At 43.4% G+C, this 16,822-nt stretch overlaps 1 protein-coding gene across 1 annotated transcript in view; it reads left to right on the top strand.

Annotated features, from left to right (window-relative positions):
- The first annotated feature begins 3,148 nt into the window (after nt 1-3,148).
- Nucleotides 3,149-16,822, top strand: part of MYH15 (myosin heavy chain 15) — a 160,287-nt gene continuing 146,613 nt past the window's right edge. The window contains exons 1-5 of the mRNA XM_030204176.1: nt 3,149-3,168; nt 5,745-5,901; nt 8,421-8,524; nt 12,661-12,804; nt 13,959-14,115. Coding sequence (XP_030060036.1) covers nt 5,811-5,901; nt 8,421-8,524; nt 12,661-12,804; nt 13,959-14,115 — 496 coding nt within the window. The 5' untranslated portion in view covers nt 3,149-3,168; nt 5,745-5,810. The remainder of the gene's footprint in view (nt 3,169-5,744; nt 5,902-8,420; nt 8,525-12,660; nt 12,805-13,958; nt 14,116-16,822) is intronic.

Raw genomic sequence — 16,822 nt, 5'->3', positions numbered from 1 at the left:
AGGTAGTTCAACCTGTAGAATTTGGCCCAGACGTTAGGGACCCATACACCTAAATTCTTGAGCCCAGTAAAAAAAAAAGGAAGCTGCCTTTTAAACTCTTTATTACTGATCTAGACAAGTTTATACCAGTTGCCTCTTTGTTGTTTCCCCAAATTTATCTTGGGACCTCCAGCCTTTCCGAAATCTTGACATTCCTTTATCACCACAGGCAATGTTAACTGTAGACTAGTAAGTTCAGTATTATATCATCTTTTTACACAGAAGGTGATTTTATGTGAATCTCCCCCTTTATAGCTGGCTTTTCTTATATTCTCTCAGCAAAAGGCAAACAGCAGGGGTGACAGTGGACATCTCTGACAAGTTCCTCTTCCCAATGGAAAGTGTACAAACTAATTAATCCATTAAATAAAATTCAAAGTGAAGCACATCTTTTCCAGCAGAGAGAGAGAGAGAGAGAGAGAGTGTGTGTGTGTGTGTCAGTCAATTGCCAACAACATATGTCTTGCCACCACTTGTGACGCCGATTTCAGTTATGTGGGGCCTAAGCTACGGAATGACCTACCACTCTGTATCAGGAACCAGCCAACCCTCTCTTCCTTCAAACAAGCTCTAAAAACCCACCTCTTTTCTATTTCCTTTCTTAGTATGACATGGTTTTTCCTCCCTGCCTACTCTCCTCTTTACAGTCTGATCTTTTTGTAAACTGCTCTGGTGCCTATGTGTAGGCCTCTGGTGGTATAACAAATGTGTCAAATAAATAAATTAACATAGATGGCTGCCCATTCCTTTGTGTTGCCCAGGTTAAGTTGACTACCCTCTTAATATTACCTCCTGCCTATCTTCTAGGGACACTTTTTTATGATGAAAGAAGACAGGTGGGATCACATTCTTTGGTCAGTCACAAACAGGGTAAGTGGGCACATGTAGTTGCTGTGCAAATGCACAGAAAAGTGGCATGTGTAAGTGCACTACACCCTATAACATAGTGTGTAACTGCCTTAAAAGACAATTTTCAAAACCTGCCAGCAGTAAGGCCAATAACGTGGGAATAGTGTACATATAAATCTGCGTGGAATACTGAGAGGGCTTTAGTGCAGTAACAATAAGTGCGGCAGATAGAGCTGGAAATTGTATTTAAATGTAGTCAAATGTATGCTAATGACATTGTTATGCCTTCCTAATGCTCAGAGAACAGTGTACAAACCCTGCTCTTACCACTGGAAAAACAACACCAGTTCTGAGCTGGCGGTGGAAGGTTTGAACAGAGGATTTCTTTTGATTTCCAGTTTAGAATCTGCTGGGTTTGATGTCTTTTGGAAGAGGGAGAAAGCCCATGCAAGCCTGTAAGCACCAGTAAATGAGTGCAAGTTTGAGCAAATCCGAAATTGAAAGCACACACTGGTGCCTGTTTTCTGTGTTTCAATATAAATCTTCCACATAAACAAACAAACAAAAAACTTGAAAAGCTTATATTTAAAGGTGTAGCACTGATGTGTACTTCACGGTCAGGTTTGCCTGCTGCGTGCACACAAATGTGTTTACTGTGAAACTTCTGCACATGTGCCACGCATGTTCCTTTGCCTTGCTTTTGCTTGTACAGTGCACATATAATTTGAATATCATTTCCTTTGAGTATTGGACTGATAAGCCTGATGTCAGTTCTGACTAAAATGATAGAAACTATTATACAGAACAAAATTACTGAACACATAAACAATTATAGTTTAATGGGACAGAGTCAACATAGATTCAGCCAAGGGAAAATTTGCCACATTAATTTACCAAGGTAACAGGCACAAAAGGGGAAAACTCCGCTTTGGTTTGTGAGATACAACAAGTCAATAAGCGAATGTATTCTAACAGAACGTAGGATATCAAAAAATGAATGGAAGGGGTGGGGGGAAAAGACCTCAGACAGGTGACAATCAGCCAAATTACTGAAATTACTCATAGAGAATCACCGTACTTCAGTCATCGGTCATAACCCAACCTCCTCCCTTGGTGTGGAAAAATATATTTTTAAGGAAATTTTTATAAAGAAAATGCTACATCCACTGTGTCAATCAAAACTTTCAAGACATCAAAGGGCAAAAAAATACTTAGCTTGAAGCAGCGTCAGAAATGGTCCTCCCCGCCCAACAGACCCGTTTTCCCGGTGGGGCTTCTTCAGGGGAAAGGACGCCCAACTGAGGGTCACTGCTCAAATAGCAAATAGTGATGTCTACTTGATGGCCTGGCTCACAGCCCCCTAATCACCCCCTAAATGTATTCTTTAAATGGCACCTAACTTTCAGCACCATTTATAGAAAAACTCAGCCCATTATTTTTTTGGTGCAGATTTTTCTGCACTGTTTATAGAATTTGGTTCTTTGTGTTCAGGTTTAGGACTAATGGTCCATGTACAGATTAGCACCATCACTCCAAGTAGTAACTTTAGGAACTGGGGTGCTAGATAATGTCATTAGAGTAGCAGGGGGCTTGTAGTCAATAGAGTATGTGCCAGGGATTGTAAGAAATTTCTCTGGAAACCCTAATCTAAGTGACCTGACTTTGACAAGAAACAGGTTTCAGCCCAGGAAGAGGAGAACATTATTGTAGAGATGGAGGGGTCAGTCTGCATCCTAGTTTTAAGATGCATGATAAAGGCTCAGGGCAGTAAAGTGAGGTTACCAATGAGAGACAAATTGGTGGAAGACCTGACCAAGCTAGGATTTAAAACGCCATGATAAAAGTTAGAAACTGCTACTTATAGTGTTACATCCTAAAGTTATAGAGCTGCCAAAATTAGCATTTTAATGTTATTATTTCAGATAGTTGAAAAAAAAAAACCTGAACAGAATATATTTAAAATGCAGTGTAGGTTCAAAATAATATAAACTGTAATATAAATACATTTTTGCCACACTACTCCTGGGGCTTTTGAAGTGTCTGGTTTGTGCAGCTGTTTGTTCTCCTGATATACAAAACGAGTAATTCTTAATTCATTAATGCACACGTTGGAAACCAGATTTCTCGTTCCAAGAATGAAGTGGACAAGGACCAATATGGAAAGTCATGAACAATTCTGGTGGCTGAGATTCGTTTATCTTAGTGACCTTGATGGGGTGCTATAAAAGTCAGGTCGAGCCTCAAACTGGCCATTCTCTCCCTCTCTCTATGCCTAGCAGGGTAGGTACATTTCTTTTATATACTTCTAAAACGATGCTTAACAATGTTTCACCCTTCATTACTAACTGTGTGACAGGCTGTGCTCTGATGCAATGTCCTATCACTCGACCAAATTAAGCAATTTATATTGACTCCTAAATTAGCCAAAGTGAATCTTTTGTAGACCAAGGTAAGAAAGAAGCCCTATATAAGAAAAGCAGTTTGTGTAAGGAAACCGTTTAACCAAGTGCAATATATACAATAGCAAAAGTATTCTGTTTTTCTTTTCTTGATCTCGGATTTTGTTCTCTGTAAATATTTCATGAAGCAAGGGCATAGATATAAACAATTGTTTACGAATTTTACCAATTAAAAAAAAAAAGCCTGCGTTAAAATACTGGCAGAAATGAAACAGGGATATATTTTTAAATGTTTTATGCCTTTGTGAATCTGATATTAAATAACTGTACGAGCCGAAAAGCAACCACTTTTGAGCGGTGAACGGCTGGGGTTTGTTTTATTTGTCCTTGCAGCTAATAAGGAAAAGTTTCAAGAGATGTGTTTAGAAATCAGGTGCAAAAATCCCTTAAAAGTATAATTATAAATTCCAAGAGATTTGATTTTTCAAGAACACAAACAAATCTCTTATTGGGCAGACTGGATGGACCGTACAGGTCTTTAACTGCGTCTGTTCACGCTTTCCAAAAATACTAGGGGGCATGCGATGAAGCTACAATGTAGTAAATTTAAAACGAATCGGAGAAAATTTTTCTTCACTCAACCTGTAATTAAACTCTGGAATTCGTTGCCAGAGAATGTGGTAAAGGCGGTTAGCTTAGCGGAGTTTAAAAAAGGTTTGGACGGCTTCCTAAAGGAAAAGTCCATAGACCGTTATTAAATGGACTTGGGGAAAATGCACTATTTGTGGGATAAGCAGTATAAAATGTTTGGTACTTTTTGGGGATCTTGCCAGGTATATTGTGATCTGGATTGACCACTGTTGGAAACAGAATGCTGGGCTTGATGGAGCTTTGGTCTTTCCCAGTATGGCAATACTTATGTACATGTACAATCTTACTATGTAAATCGGTATAACCTAACCTGAAACTTCTCCATTTATAAAGTACCGTAGGAGTGATTCCGTCTTCCTGCTTCACACTAAAAAAGACTTTGGGCAGAGAGATCCTTAGACAGTGCTGGGGATTTCTGCATGAATTTAACCTTGAGCAAGTCCCATTGATTTGCTTTTATTTCTTATGACCGTTTTTACCTATACTCACGTTTCATAAGTTAATGGAAAGCAAAAAGAAAAAAAAAGAAATGTAGAGAAAAGGCTTTCTTAAGTTGGGCAATGACTTGCCTAAACTTTAAAGGAATACAGAGCATTAGGAGTCCCCTGTCAAAGAGGAAAATATCAGATGCTAAAGGAGCACACTTTTTTTTTATTTATAGACCAAAAATAAATACATAAATAAATAAGAAAAAACTGTGAAGTACTTGTGCAGTACATTAACGGGAACTGAAAACAGAACCTTTTTACATTCGCAAAACACCAGAAATCTAACACCTGATCGGCAAGTCTAATGCTCAGATGACATCTCGGCTTCCAGCCTGTCCCTATTTCAAACCACTTACCATTGCCTAGACTAGAGCATAATTAGACCCTTCACTTGTACTCCTGACTGCCGCATCTCTAGCTGAGTTTAGATGAAGGATAAGTTAATAAATGCTATCTTACGGGGCATCATGGTGAAAAACACCGGCTAGCCAGTTTGTAGCTTGAGCTCATTTTATTATCATTTAATTAAGCCTTTTGGTTCGCTCAGTCGGTTGTTCGGCTTCCGTTCTGCGGTTCTTTCGCATCAGAAAAAGCAACAGGCAAACTCTTACCAGAATAAGAGGGTATCAAGAGCATCCTCGACAAATGGGGCAATTTAAACTCGGATGTGTTTTGGCGCCATGCAATATTGTTTTGATAGGAAATGATAGAACATATTTTTCTCACTAGAAAGTTGCAGATAATAATAATAATAAAAGACAGGTATATTTTTTCTTTAATATCTACTCTTGCCTTGAGCTCAGCTGAAGAACTGTACATCTACCTAATCTTGCAATATAAACCTAACGCATTGAGCATATCCTCTGTTATAAATATTGCCAAAACCGTTCCAGAATTTCAATTGCATGAAAGATTCTTAATATTCGAAAGAGTTCATCAAAATTTAAAAGTAAAATACGCTGATCGCAATTACTTTATAATTAAATAGCTAAGGGGTTCCGTGTACAGTTCTCGTAGATTTACACGTTTCTGCAGGCTAATATTTAGACATCGTAATAAAAGCATGAGCTTCCTCGTGTAAAACCTGTTACATTTTCTCTTCCTCCTCGTTTGAAATAACCCTGTGCTCTTTATCATTTCACTTGAGTTGGTTTTACGCCTCCCCCCCCCCCCCCCCCCAATCCCTTCGCCCTGCACCCCAGGCTGGAGATCCCTCTGATCTGCAGGAGTGGCTGAAGGAAAGGGTGAGGAAGATGCGAGAACAGAGCAGAAATAAAACAGTCGTATATAGGGCATCATTGTGTTTTCTTTTGCTCAGATTGGTTCGCTTTACATTGGACCTTTTTTGGGCTGCTGCCTTCGGACACCTTCTTGAGCCGTCAACATGCAGGATATGTCAGAATTTGGGGAGGCTGCGGACTTCTTGAGGAAGAGCAACAAGGAACTCATGAAGCTGCAGACTGTGGCCTTCGATGGTAAGATCTGGCGTTTGATTTACTGTGGCCCATCTACCTGAGTTCAGAGCCATTATCACAACGTTTGACAGTAATGAGAACATAATTAGATAACGGTGTGCAAAATCATAGCGATCATAAATTATGCCGCTCACAAGTAAAAGCAGATTTGATCAGTGGCACCTGTTCCGTCCTGAACAGCTGGCAGACTGGCAGCTCCTCCAACCTGTCAGAAATCGCTTGAATGAAAAGGGGAAGTAGGACTTGATATACCGCCTCATCTACCTGAGCTCAGAGTCGTAATCACAACGTTTGACAGTAATAACAACATATAAAACCGCTCAAAAATAAAAGCAGATTTGAGCACCTGTTTTGGTCCGAACAGCTGGCAGGCTTGGCAGCTCCAACCTGTCAGAAATGGCTTGAATGAAAAGGTAACTGGAACTTGATATACTGCCTTTCTGTGGTTTTTACAACTACATTCAAAGCCGTTTACTTGGTGTACACAGGTACTTATTTGTATCTGGGGCAATGCAGGGTTAAGGGACTTGCCCAGAGTCACAAGGAGCTGCCTGTGCCTGAAGTGGGAATCAAACTCAGTTCCCCACTTCCCCAGGACCAGAGTCCACCACCCTAACCACTAGGCAACTCCTATTTGCGAACTAGTGTTAGTAATATGTAATTTATCTTTAAAATCGAGCATGGTACCGGAAGATTGGAGGGTGGCCAATGTAGCGCCAATTTTTTAAAAAAGGTTCCAGAGGAGATTCGGGAAACTATAGACCAGTGAGCCTGACATCAGTGCTGGGTAAAATGGTAGAGACTATTATAAAGAACAAAATTACAGAGCATATTCAAAAGCATGGATTAATGAGACAAAGCCAACATGTATTTAGTGAAGGGAAATCTTGCCTCACCAATCTATTACATTTCTTTGAAGGGGTGAACAAACATGTGGATAAAGGTGAGCTGGTTGATATTGTGTATCTGGATGTTCAAAAGGCGTTTGACAAAGTACCTCATGAAAGACTCCAGAGGAAATTGGAGCGTCATGAGATAGGATGTTGTGTCCTATTGTGGATTAAAAATGGGTTAAGAGATAGAAAACAGAGAGTAGGGTTAAATGGTTAGTATTCTCAATGGAGAAGGGTAGTTAGTGGTGGGACCGCTGCTTTTTAACATATTTATAAATGACCTAGAGATGGGAGTAACTAGTGAGGTCATTAAATTTGCTGATGACACAAAGTTACTAAATCGCAAGAGGATTGTGAAAAATTACAAGAGGACCTTATGAGACTGGGAGATTGAGCGTCTAATTGGCAGATGACATTTAATATGAGCAAGTGCAAAGTGATGCATTTGGGAAAGAGGAACCCAAATTATAGCTACGTAATGCAAAGTTCCATGTTAGGAGGCACCAACCAAGAAAGGGATCTAGGTGCTGTCGTTGATAATACTTTGAAACCTTCTGCTCAGTGTGCTGCGGCGGCTAAGAAAGCAAATAGAATGTTATATATTATTAGGAAAGGAATGGAAAATGAGGACGTTTTAATGCCTTTATATCGCTCCATGGTGCGACCAAAAAAATATAGTGGAATTAGAAAAGGTGCAGAGAAGGGCAACAAAAATGATAAAGGGCATGGGATGACTTTCCGTATGAGGAAAGGCTAAAGTGGCTAGGGCTCTTCAGCTTGGAGAAAAGATGGCTGAGGGGAGATATGATAGAGGTCTATAAAATAATGAGTGGAGTGGAAAGAATAGATGTGAAGCATCTGTTTACTCTTTCCAAAAATACTAGGACTAGGGGGCATTCAATGAAGCTACAAAATAGTAAATTTAAAACAAATCAGAGAAAATATTTCTTCACTCAGTGTGTAATTAAAGTCTGGAATTCGTTGTCAGAGAATGTGGTAAAGGCGGTTAGCTTAGCGGGGTTTTAAAAAAGATTGGTTTGCTTCCTAAAGGAAAAGTCCATAGACCATTATTAAAATGGACTTGAGGAAAATCCACTGCTTATTTCTGGGATAAGCTGCATAAAATGTTTTGTACTTTTTTGGTATCTTGCCAGGTATTTGTGACCTGGAATGGCCACTGTTGGAAACAGGATGCTGGGCTTGATGGACCTTTGGTCTGTCCCAGTATGCCAATATTTATGTACTTATGTACTGCTACTACTAATCATTTTTATAGCGCTACTAGACATACACAGCACTGTACACATTACATGCAGGAACTTTCTCTGTCCCTAGAGGGCTCACAATCTAAGTTTTGGTACCTGGGACAATGGAGGGTTAAGTGACTTGCCCAAGGTCACAAGGAGCTGCAGTGGGAATCAAAAGAGTTTAAGGATGGGCATGTCAGAGCAGTTCGTTTGTGCTGCTAACATTCTATCATTTGTTTTAAAGGTGCCATCCATGACTATTATATTTAATAGCCCATGATTAATTGCTTCATAAAATATGTTCAATCCCATTTTGAACTAGTCTGCTGCTCTCTCCTACATGGCGCGCTCTTTGTTTTTCCATTTGTGTTCTGCATAGGAAAAAAGAAGTGCTGGATTCCAGATGACAAGGCAGCCTATCTAGAGGCTGAGATTAAGGAGACAAGTGGTGGAAAAGTCACTGTGGAAATTGCAGATGGAAAGGTAAGGTGGTCTCTCTTTAAGCACCCTATTAAATCTAATCACTGTAGTGATGAACAGACAAGTTGACTTTATGGTTCTACAAACATGTAAGCTTTCCATTCCATTGAACTTGCCAGGGTTTATTTAATCCATTTTAAGTTTTATTGAAACAATTAGACTGAAAAGAAATCTAACATTTAAAAAAATAAGTCACTGCCTAACTGTGTGATCTGGACATGGCTTTGGCAGCTACGGACTATGTATATATCCACACTATGACAGGGAATATGAGACTATCATCCCCCTTTCCCCGAGGTGACAGAAGAGAATATGTAAAGAAGAATAAATCTCTTAGTGCCCCTCCCCCCAGGTTACATTAAGACTTAATTATTACAATTAAGGAACATAAATAATCTTCAGACCAGGCAAGGTTAATGAAGTAAAATATGGCCACTGCTTCATTTATTTGAGCGGTAAAAGAGTAAAGTATTACAGCAGTTACCCGAGTTAAGATGAAACAAAATATATAAAGCAGTAACAAAACAAGGACTACCTGCCATCCACAGCTAGGAGCCTAGTCGTTAGAGTCAAACTGAACATTGCCCTAACAACACTCTGCCATAACAGTTGGAGCTTAAATTCTAGCATAGACCTTCATGCCAGGTCAGAAAGCCATGGGCCCAATATTCACCACCAAGTGATATTGAGGCCCTGTTCTAAAGGACCTCCTTTAGAATACAACCTTTGGATTGGGTTCCCCCCACCAGGGGGCCACAACCTATGTGGCCCCCTCCCATCAAAAAACAAAGGTGCTTGCCACAGAACTTGCTCAAGAGCCTCCTGAACGTCATCGAGGAGAAGCTCCAACCCCAGATCAGATAGATATAACCTATTACAACCATAAAGACCAACCCAGTTCACCTCGACCCAGATGCGTCTAATGTACTTCCAGCCCCCTCTTGCCAGTAACCGATGGCCAACCTGGTGATTAATCATAATCAAACCCATGGACCAGTGTTTCCCAAGTCGGTCCTAGAGTACCCCCCTTGACAGTCAGGTTTTCAAAATATCCACAATGAATATTAATGACATCGATTTGTATAGACTGCCTCCATTGTATGCAAATTTCTTTCGTGCATATTCATTGTGGATATCCTGAAAACCTGACTGGCAAGGGGGTACTCCAGGATCGGCTTGGGAAACACTAACCTGGACCACTCCTTATCCCTGAGACAGTGAGGCTGAAGAACAATGTCAGACCATAACTCTGTAGTAAAAGGAAACCTTTGAAAAACCAATTTGTGGTCATCCTTGATCAAGTTAATGAGCTGTTTACAGGTCAAGGAATTAACATTGTTTCTTCCATGGTGAAGCAGAAGCAGGCCCAGTCGCTTGCACTGATTTTTGCCTCAAATTTTGCCTCAATTGCTCCACTGTGAGACGTGCACGCCTTGTGGGGTCAGGCCCAGATGAAGGCTGTACGGCCTTGCAGAAGCTCACCGCCCTGCCCGTTGGACAAAGAAATAACCGTTTATCCTACAAGGAATAAAAGCATTAGAGGGGCAACCATGAAAACCAGCCAAAAGAGGGAGAACAGGACAAAGTAAATAGCCTGAATGAAGTACTGCAGAATTCCATAGGTCTATAATGTGCTCCTTATGTAGCCTCTGAAAGCCCCAGATTTCCATCTCCCAATGCACTGAATCACCATGCTGCTGAGGTGTGCAGACTCGATACTTGTTGGCCACACCAATGCAGAAGAAATGAGTGCAAAAATGAGATGAATCAAGCTCCAAAGAAGTAACAGCTTTCTTGAGAACTGCCACTAACTGGTATCTCATCAGAAGTTTCCCATCCTCATGGAAGAAAAACACGCACCGATGCCAGAGCAGGCCCCCTTTTGCCGCAGCTTGGTAAACGGGGCCCAGAGTATTTAGGTATCTTTTGAGAACAGATTATTACATTTTTCCATGCGGACTATCCACTGGACTATAACCAGATCCTTCCCTCTATGCCCCCTCCTCATCCCCATGTAAATGATCTGCCCACATGCTGCTGGTAGTATAAAGGAATTGGATAAGGTGCAGAGAAGGGCGACGAAAATGATAAAAGGGATGGAACAACTTCCCTATGAGGAAAGGCTGAGAAGGTTAGGGCTCTTCAGCTTGGAGAAAAGGCGGCTGAGGGGTGATATGATAGAAGTCTACAAGATAATGAGCGGAGTAGAGCGGACAGATGTGAAGTGTTTGTTTACACTTTCAAACAATAATAGAACCAGGGGACACAAGATGAAGCTAGAATATGCCTTACGGAGTTTAAGGGGGGTTTGGACAGATTCCTGAGGGAAAAGTCCATTGAACATTATTAATTTTTGTGTGTGTGTGTGTTTTGCCGGGTTCTTGAAGCCTGGATTTGCCGCTGCCAGAGACAGGCTGCTGGGCTTCATGGACCATTGGTCTTTTCCCAGTATGGCAGTGCTTATGTTCTTATGCTTATGTCACAAAAACATCTGGTAACCTTAACCTATATCTGCACTAGTAATTGGATAATGCTCTAGGGTATGAGGCTGTCTCTTACTGCCCTCCAATTTACAGTGTGTGTGTGTGTGGGGGGGGGGGGGGGGAGGGTAGATTAGACGTGCAGGACTAACCATGCTGTTCCCCTACCAGGTTATCCCATGCCCTGCATCGTTTAAGTACCTAGTAATGCCTCTATTAACCCTGGACAGAAAATCATGTTTAGTCACACCTTTCATTGAAAACAGAACTGTAGAAACCCAATCACAACCGCCATGTTAGAAAATGAAGCATCAAATGCTAAGAAAGGATGTTTCAAGAAAAATCACAGGTCTGTTTAATAGATTTGTATGTCAAGAAAAGCCAGCACTCTGGCAGAAGAGCTTGGGTTTGTTTAGTTTAGGAAGACAAGAAATATTCTAATATTTACCTGTGTGTCAATGTGAACATTGTACTCAAAATGATCATTACTGACTTATTTACAACTTTGTCTGGTACATGGCTGTAGATGAGATGAACATTATCATTTCTGAAACAATCATGAAACAGCTTAAGGGCTGATATTCAGTTGGTGTCAGGCAGTGCAGTTAAATCCTACTGCCAGCGCTAAACCTGGAAATTCAATGCTGCGCTGTGCTAAACGGTTAAGTTCTTAGCAGTTAAAGATAGGACTGCTATTCAGGGGCAAACTGTGTTCTGGGCCCTCGGGCATGTGATTAAATTAGATGGAAATTAGGGTTGACTGGCCCCCCCCCCTACTGATGTGTGCCCTCGGGCACTGCCCTGTTGTTCCAATGTTCAGTCTGCCCCTGCTGCTATTTACGTGGTCCTGTTTAACCGCGAAACCCAGCACTGAATATCGGCACTAACTGGCTCTATTGCATGATATAGCCAGTTAGCTGCTATGTGCTAGCCATGATTATTCAGCAGAGATAGCCGGTTATCTCCCACCAGGGGCGGACTGACCATTTGGGCAACCGGCCAAGACTATCGAGACCCACTAGACTACCGCGTGAAGTCTCGGCCACCATTTTGAAAATATAGCAGCAGGTGGGGGAATAGCTGCAGCATAGTGGATCGGAAAGAACATGCTTCTCACCCCCCCCCCCCCCCCAGAAACCACTAGACCACCAGGTAGGACCGGGGCAGTGGGGTCATCGGCTGCGGCGATAGGGGGCAAGCAGCGCGGCAGTAAGGAGGTTGTCGGGCAGACCACCCTCAGTGCCCGGGAGCCCAGACCACTCTCAGTCCGCCTCTGTCTCCCACTGAAAATTGACAGCCGGTTAAACACAATTTAAGCAGTCAGTGGCTGTTGCTGATTGGTTAAATAGCACTGACTATCGGGGGGGGGGGGGGGGGGGGGCTGCATTATAACCAGGGACTACATTTAGTCAGTGGCATATGGTCAAATTAAGGGGCCTCAGTACAGGGAAGGGGTAAACCTCAGAAAATCCAGAAATGAATGCACATGGGCGCTGTTCTTCCCTGGGCCCTCCTTCATTGCAGAGACTGCCTGGGCAGAATATGCAACACTACTTTTCACATACACTAATTGTGGTCCATGGCTATTGGTGTTCTCCCTCCATCCTTCTGTCCTATAATTATTCCTTTTTCACCATGTTGCATTATGTCTTTTCTCAGACAGTCGTAGTGAAGGAGGGTGACATTCAGCAGATGAACCCTCCCAAGTTTGACATGATTGAGGACATGGCCATGTTGACCCATCTCAACGAAGCATCCGTGCTGCACAACCTGCGCAAACGCTATGCTAACTGGATGATATATGTAAGAATAAACCAGATAATATTTTAATTAATTCTAGATCGCAGCTGCATGCTCATATTTCAAGCAATGTGGATTACAGGAATAAAGACTAGCAGCCCAATTGTGTAAAACAAGTTGATTTTATACGGATATATATTTAGCTGATTGCATCAACTTCTGGTTCAGGCAAGAAGCTAACCTTTCAGCGGCGTACTGAGGGTGGGGTGGTGGGGGCGATCCACCCCAGGTGCAAGTTGCAAGAGGGGTGCAGGGAGCAGCCGCATGGCTGTCGGCTCCACCGGTTCCCTGATCCCTCTGCTTTTACTTCCTGTTCTGGGGCATCCACCACCCCCTTCTCCAATCTCTCAGACACCCCTTGTACAAGTGACAACCCCCAGACATCCCTCCCAACATACTCCCACACACTACACCTCCTCTCTGCTCCCGTCATGCACCTCCACCCCAGACAACCCACCATAAGCAGACACACCCCACACACTTCTACTGTCCTCAATTCCCCCCTCCTCCACTGTAAACGCCATATTCCTGACCCTCTATAAACTCACTCCTGCCTCAGACATCCCACAAAGACCTCCCCCCCCCCCCACCACCACCATCCCAGACACTCTTAATCCCATATATATCCCTGCACACAGCTAACTCTCTGGATGAAGCTCTGAGAGGACCCTCCTCTGTTCTTTGACTAGAAGTCTGGGGGGGGGGGCCTTCAAATGACCTACCCCTTCCCCATTACCCTCTCTTCTTTCCTGTCTAAATTATAGTTCTACCCTTCTTTCCTTTATTATATCTTGGTTTTTTTCCACGCCCCCAAATTTTACGCTGTAAGCCGCTCAGATATTTTTTATGATGGGTGGGATAGCAACTCCCTAATAAACCTTGAAACCTTCAGCATCTTGTGTTGAGGCACCATATCATCACTCATTTCCAGACAGCATATTGCCTTGAACTGCCTCTACTTAGAGATCTGTCCAATATAGAAGGTTAACACCCTGCCACCCAGTTCCAATGGGCAAACCATTACTGTGTATTAAGAAGAGAATTAAACCTTCTGCTAAATAAATTCACAAAGTTCTGGTTTGTTATTGACTTTTTAAAATTCAAATAGAAAAAAACCCATCTATTGACCCTTTTCCTGATTTCTACTTTATTTTTAGACCTACTCTGGCCTCTTCTGTGTGACCGTAAACCCTTACAAAATTCTTCCTGTCTATAAAACCGAAGTAGTGGCTGCCTACAAAGGCAAGCGGAGGGCAGAAGCGCCCCCTCACATCTTCTCCATTGCCGACAATGCTTATCATGACATGTTGCGCAGTAAGTGCTCCTCTCCTAAATCAACTGTATTCAGCAGAAAAACAGGGATCTTCAAAGGACTCTAAAAATTGGAGGACTCATGTGGGTCAGGCTGAAGTAGCCCCTCTGTCCATGAATGTCAGTAAAATATATCTCTGAACTCTTATTATTAAAACTTATTCAGGTCAATATTCAGTAAAACGTCTGGGGGAAAATTTAAAACATGTCATCTAGCCGTTTCAAATTATTCCTATATTCAGCAGTACTGGCCTAATTCTATGAATGAAACCTAAAAATCACGTGCAGAAATTTGGCATCAATTAAAATGTATGTGTGTATTTTTAGGCGCCAAGATCCAAGCAGAAATTTTACACATGGTTCCAAAAAAGGGCGTGGCCATGGGAGAGCGGGTCATTTCTGCAATTTATGCACACTGTTCTAGCATAAGAGGGGATCCCCGCCTAATTTAGGTGCAAGGATTTACACCAGGGTTTAGTTGATGTAAATTCTCACACCTAAAGTTAGGCACGGATCACAGCGCTAAATGGCACCTAACTTTGAGCACTGTTTGTAGAATAGCAGTTTTTTGGTCAGTGACAATTTTTCGGCACCATTTATAGAATTGAGTCCTATATGTATAGCTAGAGCTGCTGAATGTCCTAGTCAGGTGGCCGCCATCAATGTTTTGCTGACTGCAGCCGGCTGTCGCGTTCTCGAGGGCCTGGGCATGCTGTCAGGTCCTCGAGGCGGAACTGGGAATAGTGAGTCCGTGGACCCCTGCCAAGGAGCGGCAGAGGCAGGCAAGACCACCCTGGAGCGGAACACACAGAAGGGCCGGACTGGACCTCTGGATTGGAAGCAGGCAACTGGAACTAGCAGAACAGGAACCTCTTCACCTGCACTTAGCCACCGTTCCACTGGAGTTGAGCTCCGGCGTGCAGGCGGCCGGCAGGACTTGCAGGACAGGGTGGAACTGGAATCCAGAGGACCCGACCCCTGGTCTAGGAAACACGAGGGAACAACCTATACTAGACTGCCCTAAGCGCTGCACGCAGCCGCTAAGCCAGACACACCGGACAGACTAGACAGACAGAAGCTTATCAGGAGCAGGGACTAGGGCAGACATGCAGGCAGGGAAAAAAGGGGAGACAGGGAATACCCACAGGGCAACCCCACTAGCTAGGTCGAGGCAGGTAACAAGATAAGTTTCCCAGAAGATACACGCTAGCTAGACAGATACAGGAATCAGGATACATAAGCAGGGATCCGGATAAGCACACAGGATATACAAGGTTCAGGATGTGCACACAGGGAAGATGGCAGCTAGGCAGAGCGGAAAGCCGGATAACCCTAGCTAGCCAAAACCAGGACTCAGGACGAACAAGCAGGGACCAGGATGTGCACACAGGATATACAAGATTCAGGATGTGCACACAGGGAAGATGGCAGCTAGGCAGAGCAGAAAGCCGGATAACCCTAGCTAGCCAAAACCAGGACTCAGGACAAACAAGCCGGGACCAGGATGTGCACACAGGATATACAAGGTTCAGGATGTGCACACAGAATATACAAGCAGGGAGTAGGGCAGGCTGCAAACACAGACGGGGAAACCCAGGCTGAGCTGCAGAGGCTACCTCCACAGCGAAGGCAGAAGGACTAGCAGCCAGGATGTGCACACAGGATATACAAGGTTCAGGATGTGCACACAGAATATACAAGCAGGGAGTAGGGCAGGCTGTAAACACAGACGGGGAAACCAGGGCTGAACAGCAGGCTCCAAACACAGACTAAAGGCAGAATGGCTAGCAGCCCACGCAGAAGGGCAACCAGCCCACAGGTACTGGGAACAGAAGGGCACCAGCCCACACAGAAGGGCAAGCAGCCCACAGGTCCTAATCAGAAGAGCAAGCAGCCCACAGGTCCTAAACAGATGGGAAAGCAGCCCACAGGTACAAGACAGAAGAGCAAGAAGCCCACACAGAAGACAGGCTTAGAAGCAGTGCAGCCACACACTGACTAACCTGTAGGCCTCTGGGCATGACACCAGACAATGACACCATGCGAAGGCACCAACTGCAAGCACAGGCCTTCCTTATAAAGGAACTCACTGATGAGTCACCACCAGCAGGACAGAAGCAGGAAGTTCCTTGCCTCCAAACAGAGGCTTGACACCCAGAGGAAGTGAGCCCACAGGAAGGACAAGCAGGAGCCATCTTGGATACTGGCATAGAGGAGGCGGCAGCCATCTTGGAAGAGGCATAGCCCACACAGGTGAGGTCCAGTAAGGCAATCAGCACACAGAGCCAGAGAGAAACTAAGACAGAGACAGACACAGAGACAAGCAGAAGCCAGCACAGCCACTGACTCCCAGAAACAGGGTAAGTATGAGGGTGGTCACGGCCACAGACGTGACAGTGGCATTAAACCTGGAAATTCAATGCCGGGTATTCTGGTCTCTATGAGGTGTTGTGGTCCTGTATCTCCATAGAGATAAACCTGGGGCTGCTATTTCCAGGAAGTTAACCGGGTACCGGATAATATTCAGACTGGTGCCCGGTTAACTGGGCACATAAAGTTAGAACTGCTGTTTGGCTGTCCTAATTTTATATGCCTACTTAGCTGTCTAAGTTTGTGCTCTGCCTTAACTCTGTCCCTGGCCTGCCTCTAATTTAGCCAAATAGGGTATGGCCAATTAGCAGTGATAATCAACACAGCACAACTAATGATC

The sequence above is a fragment of the Microcaecilia unicolor genome, chromosome 5, assembly GCF_901765095.1.
Source record: "Microcaecilia unicolor chromosome 5, aMicUni1.1, whole genome shotgun sequence".
Taxonomy (NCBI): Eukaryota; Metazoa; Chordata; class Amphibia; order Gymnophiona; family Siphonopidae; genus Microcaecilia; species Microcaecilia unicolor.
The sequence above is the reverse complement of the archived record's forward strand: the minus strand, read 5'-3'. Positions and strand labels throughout refer to the sequence as shown.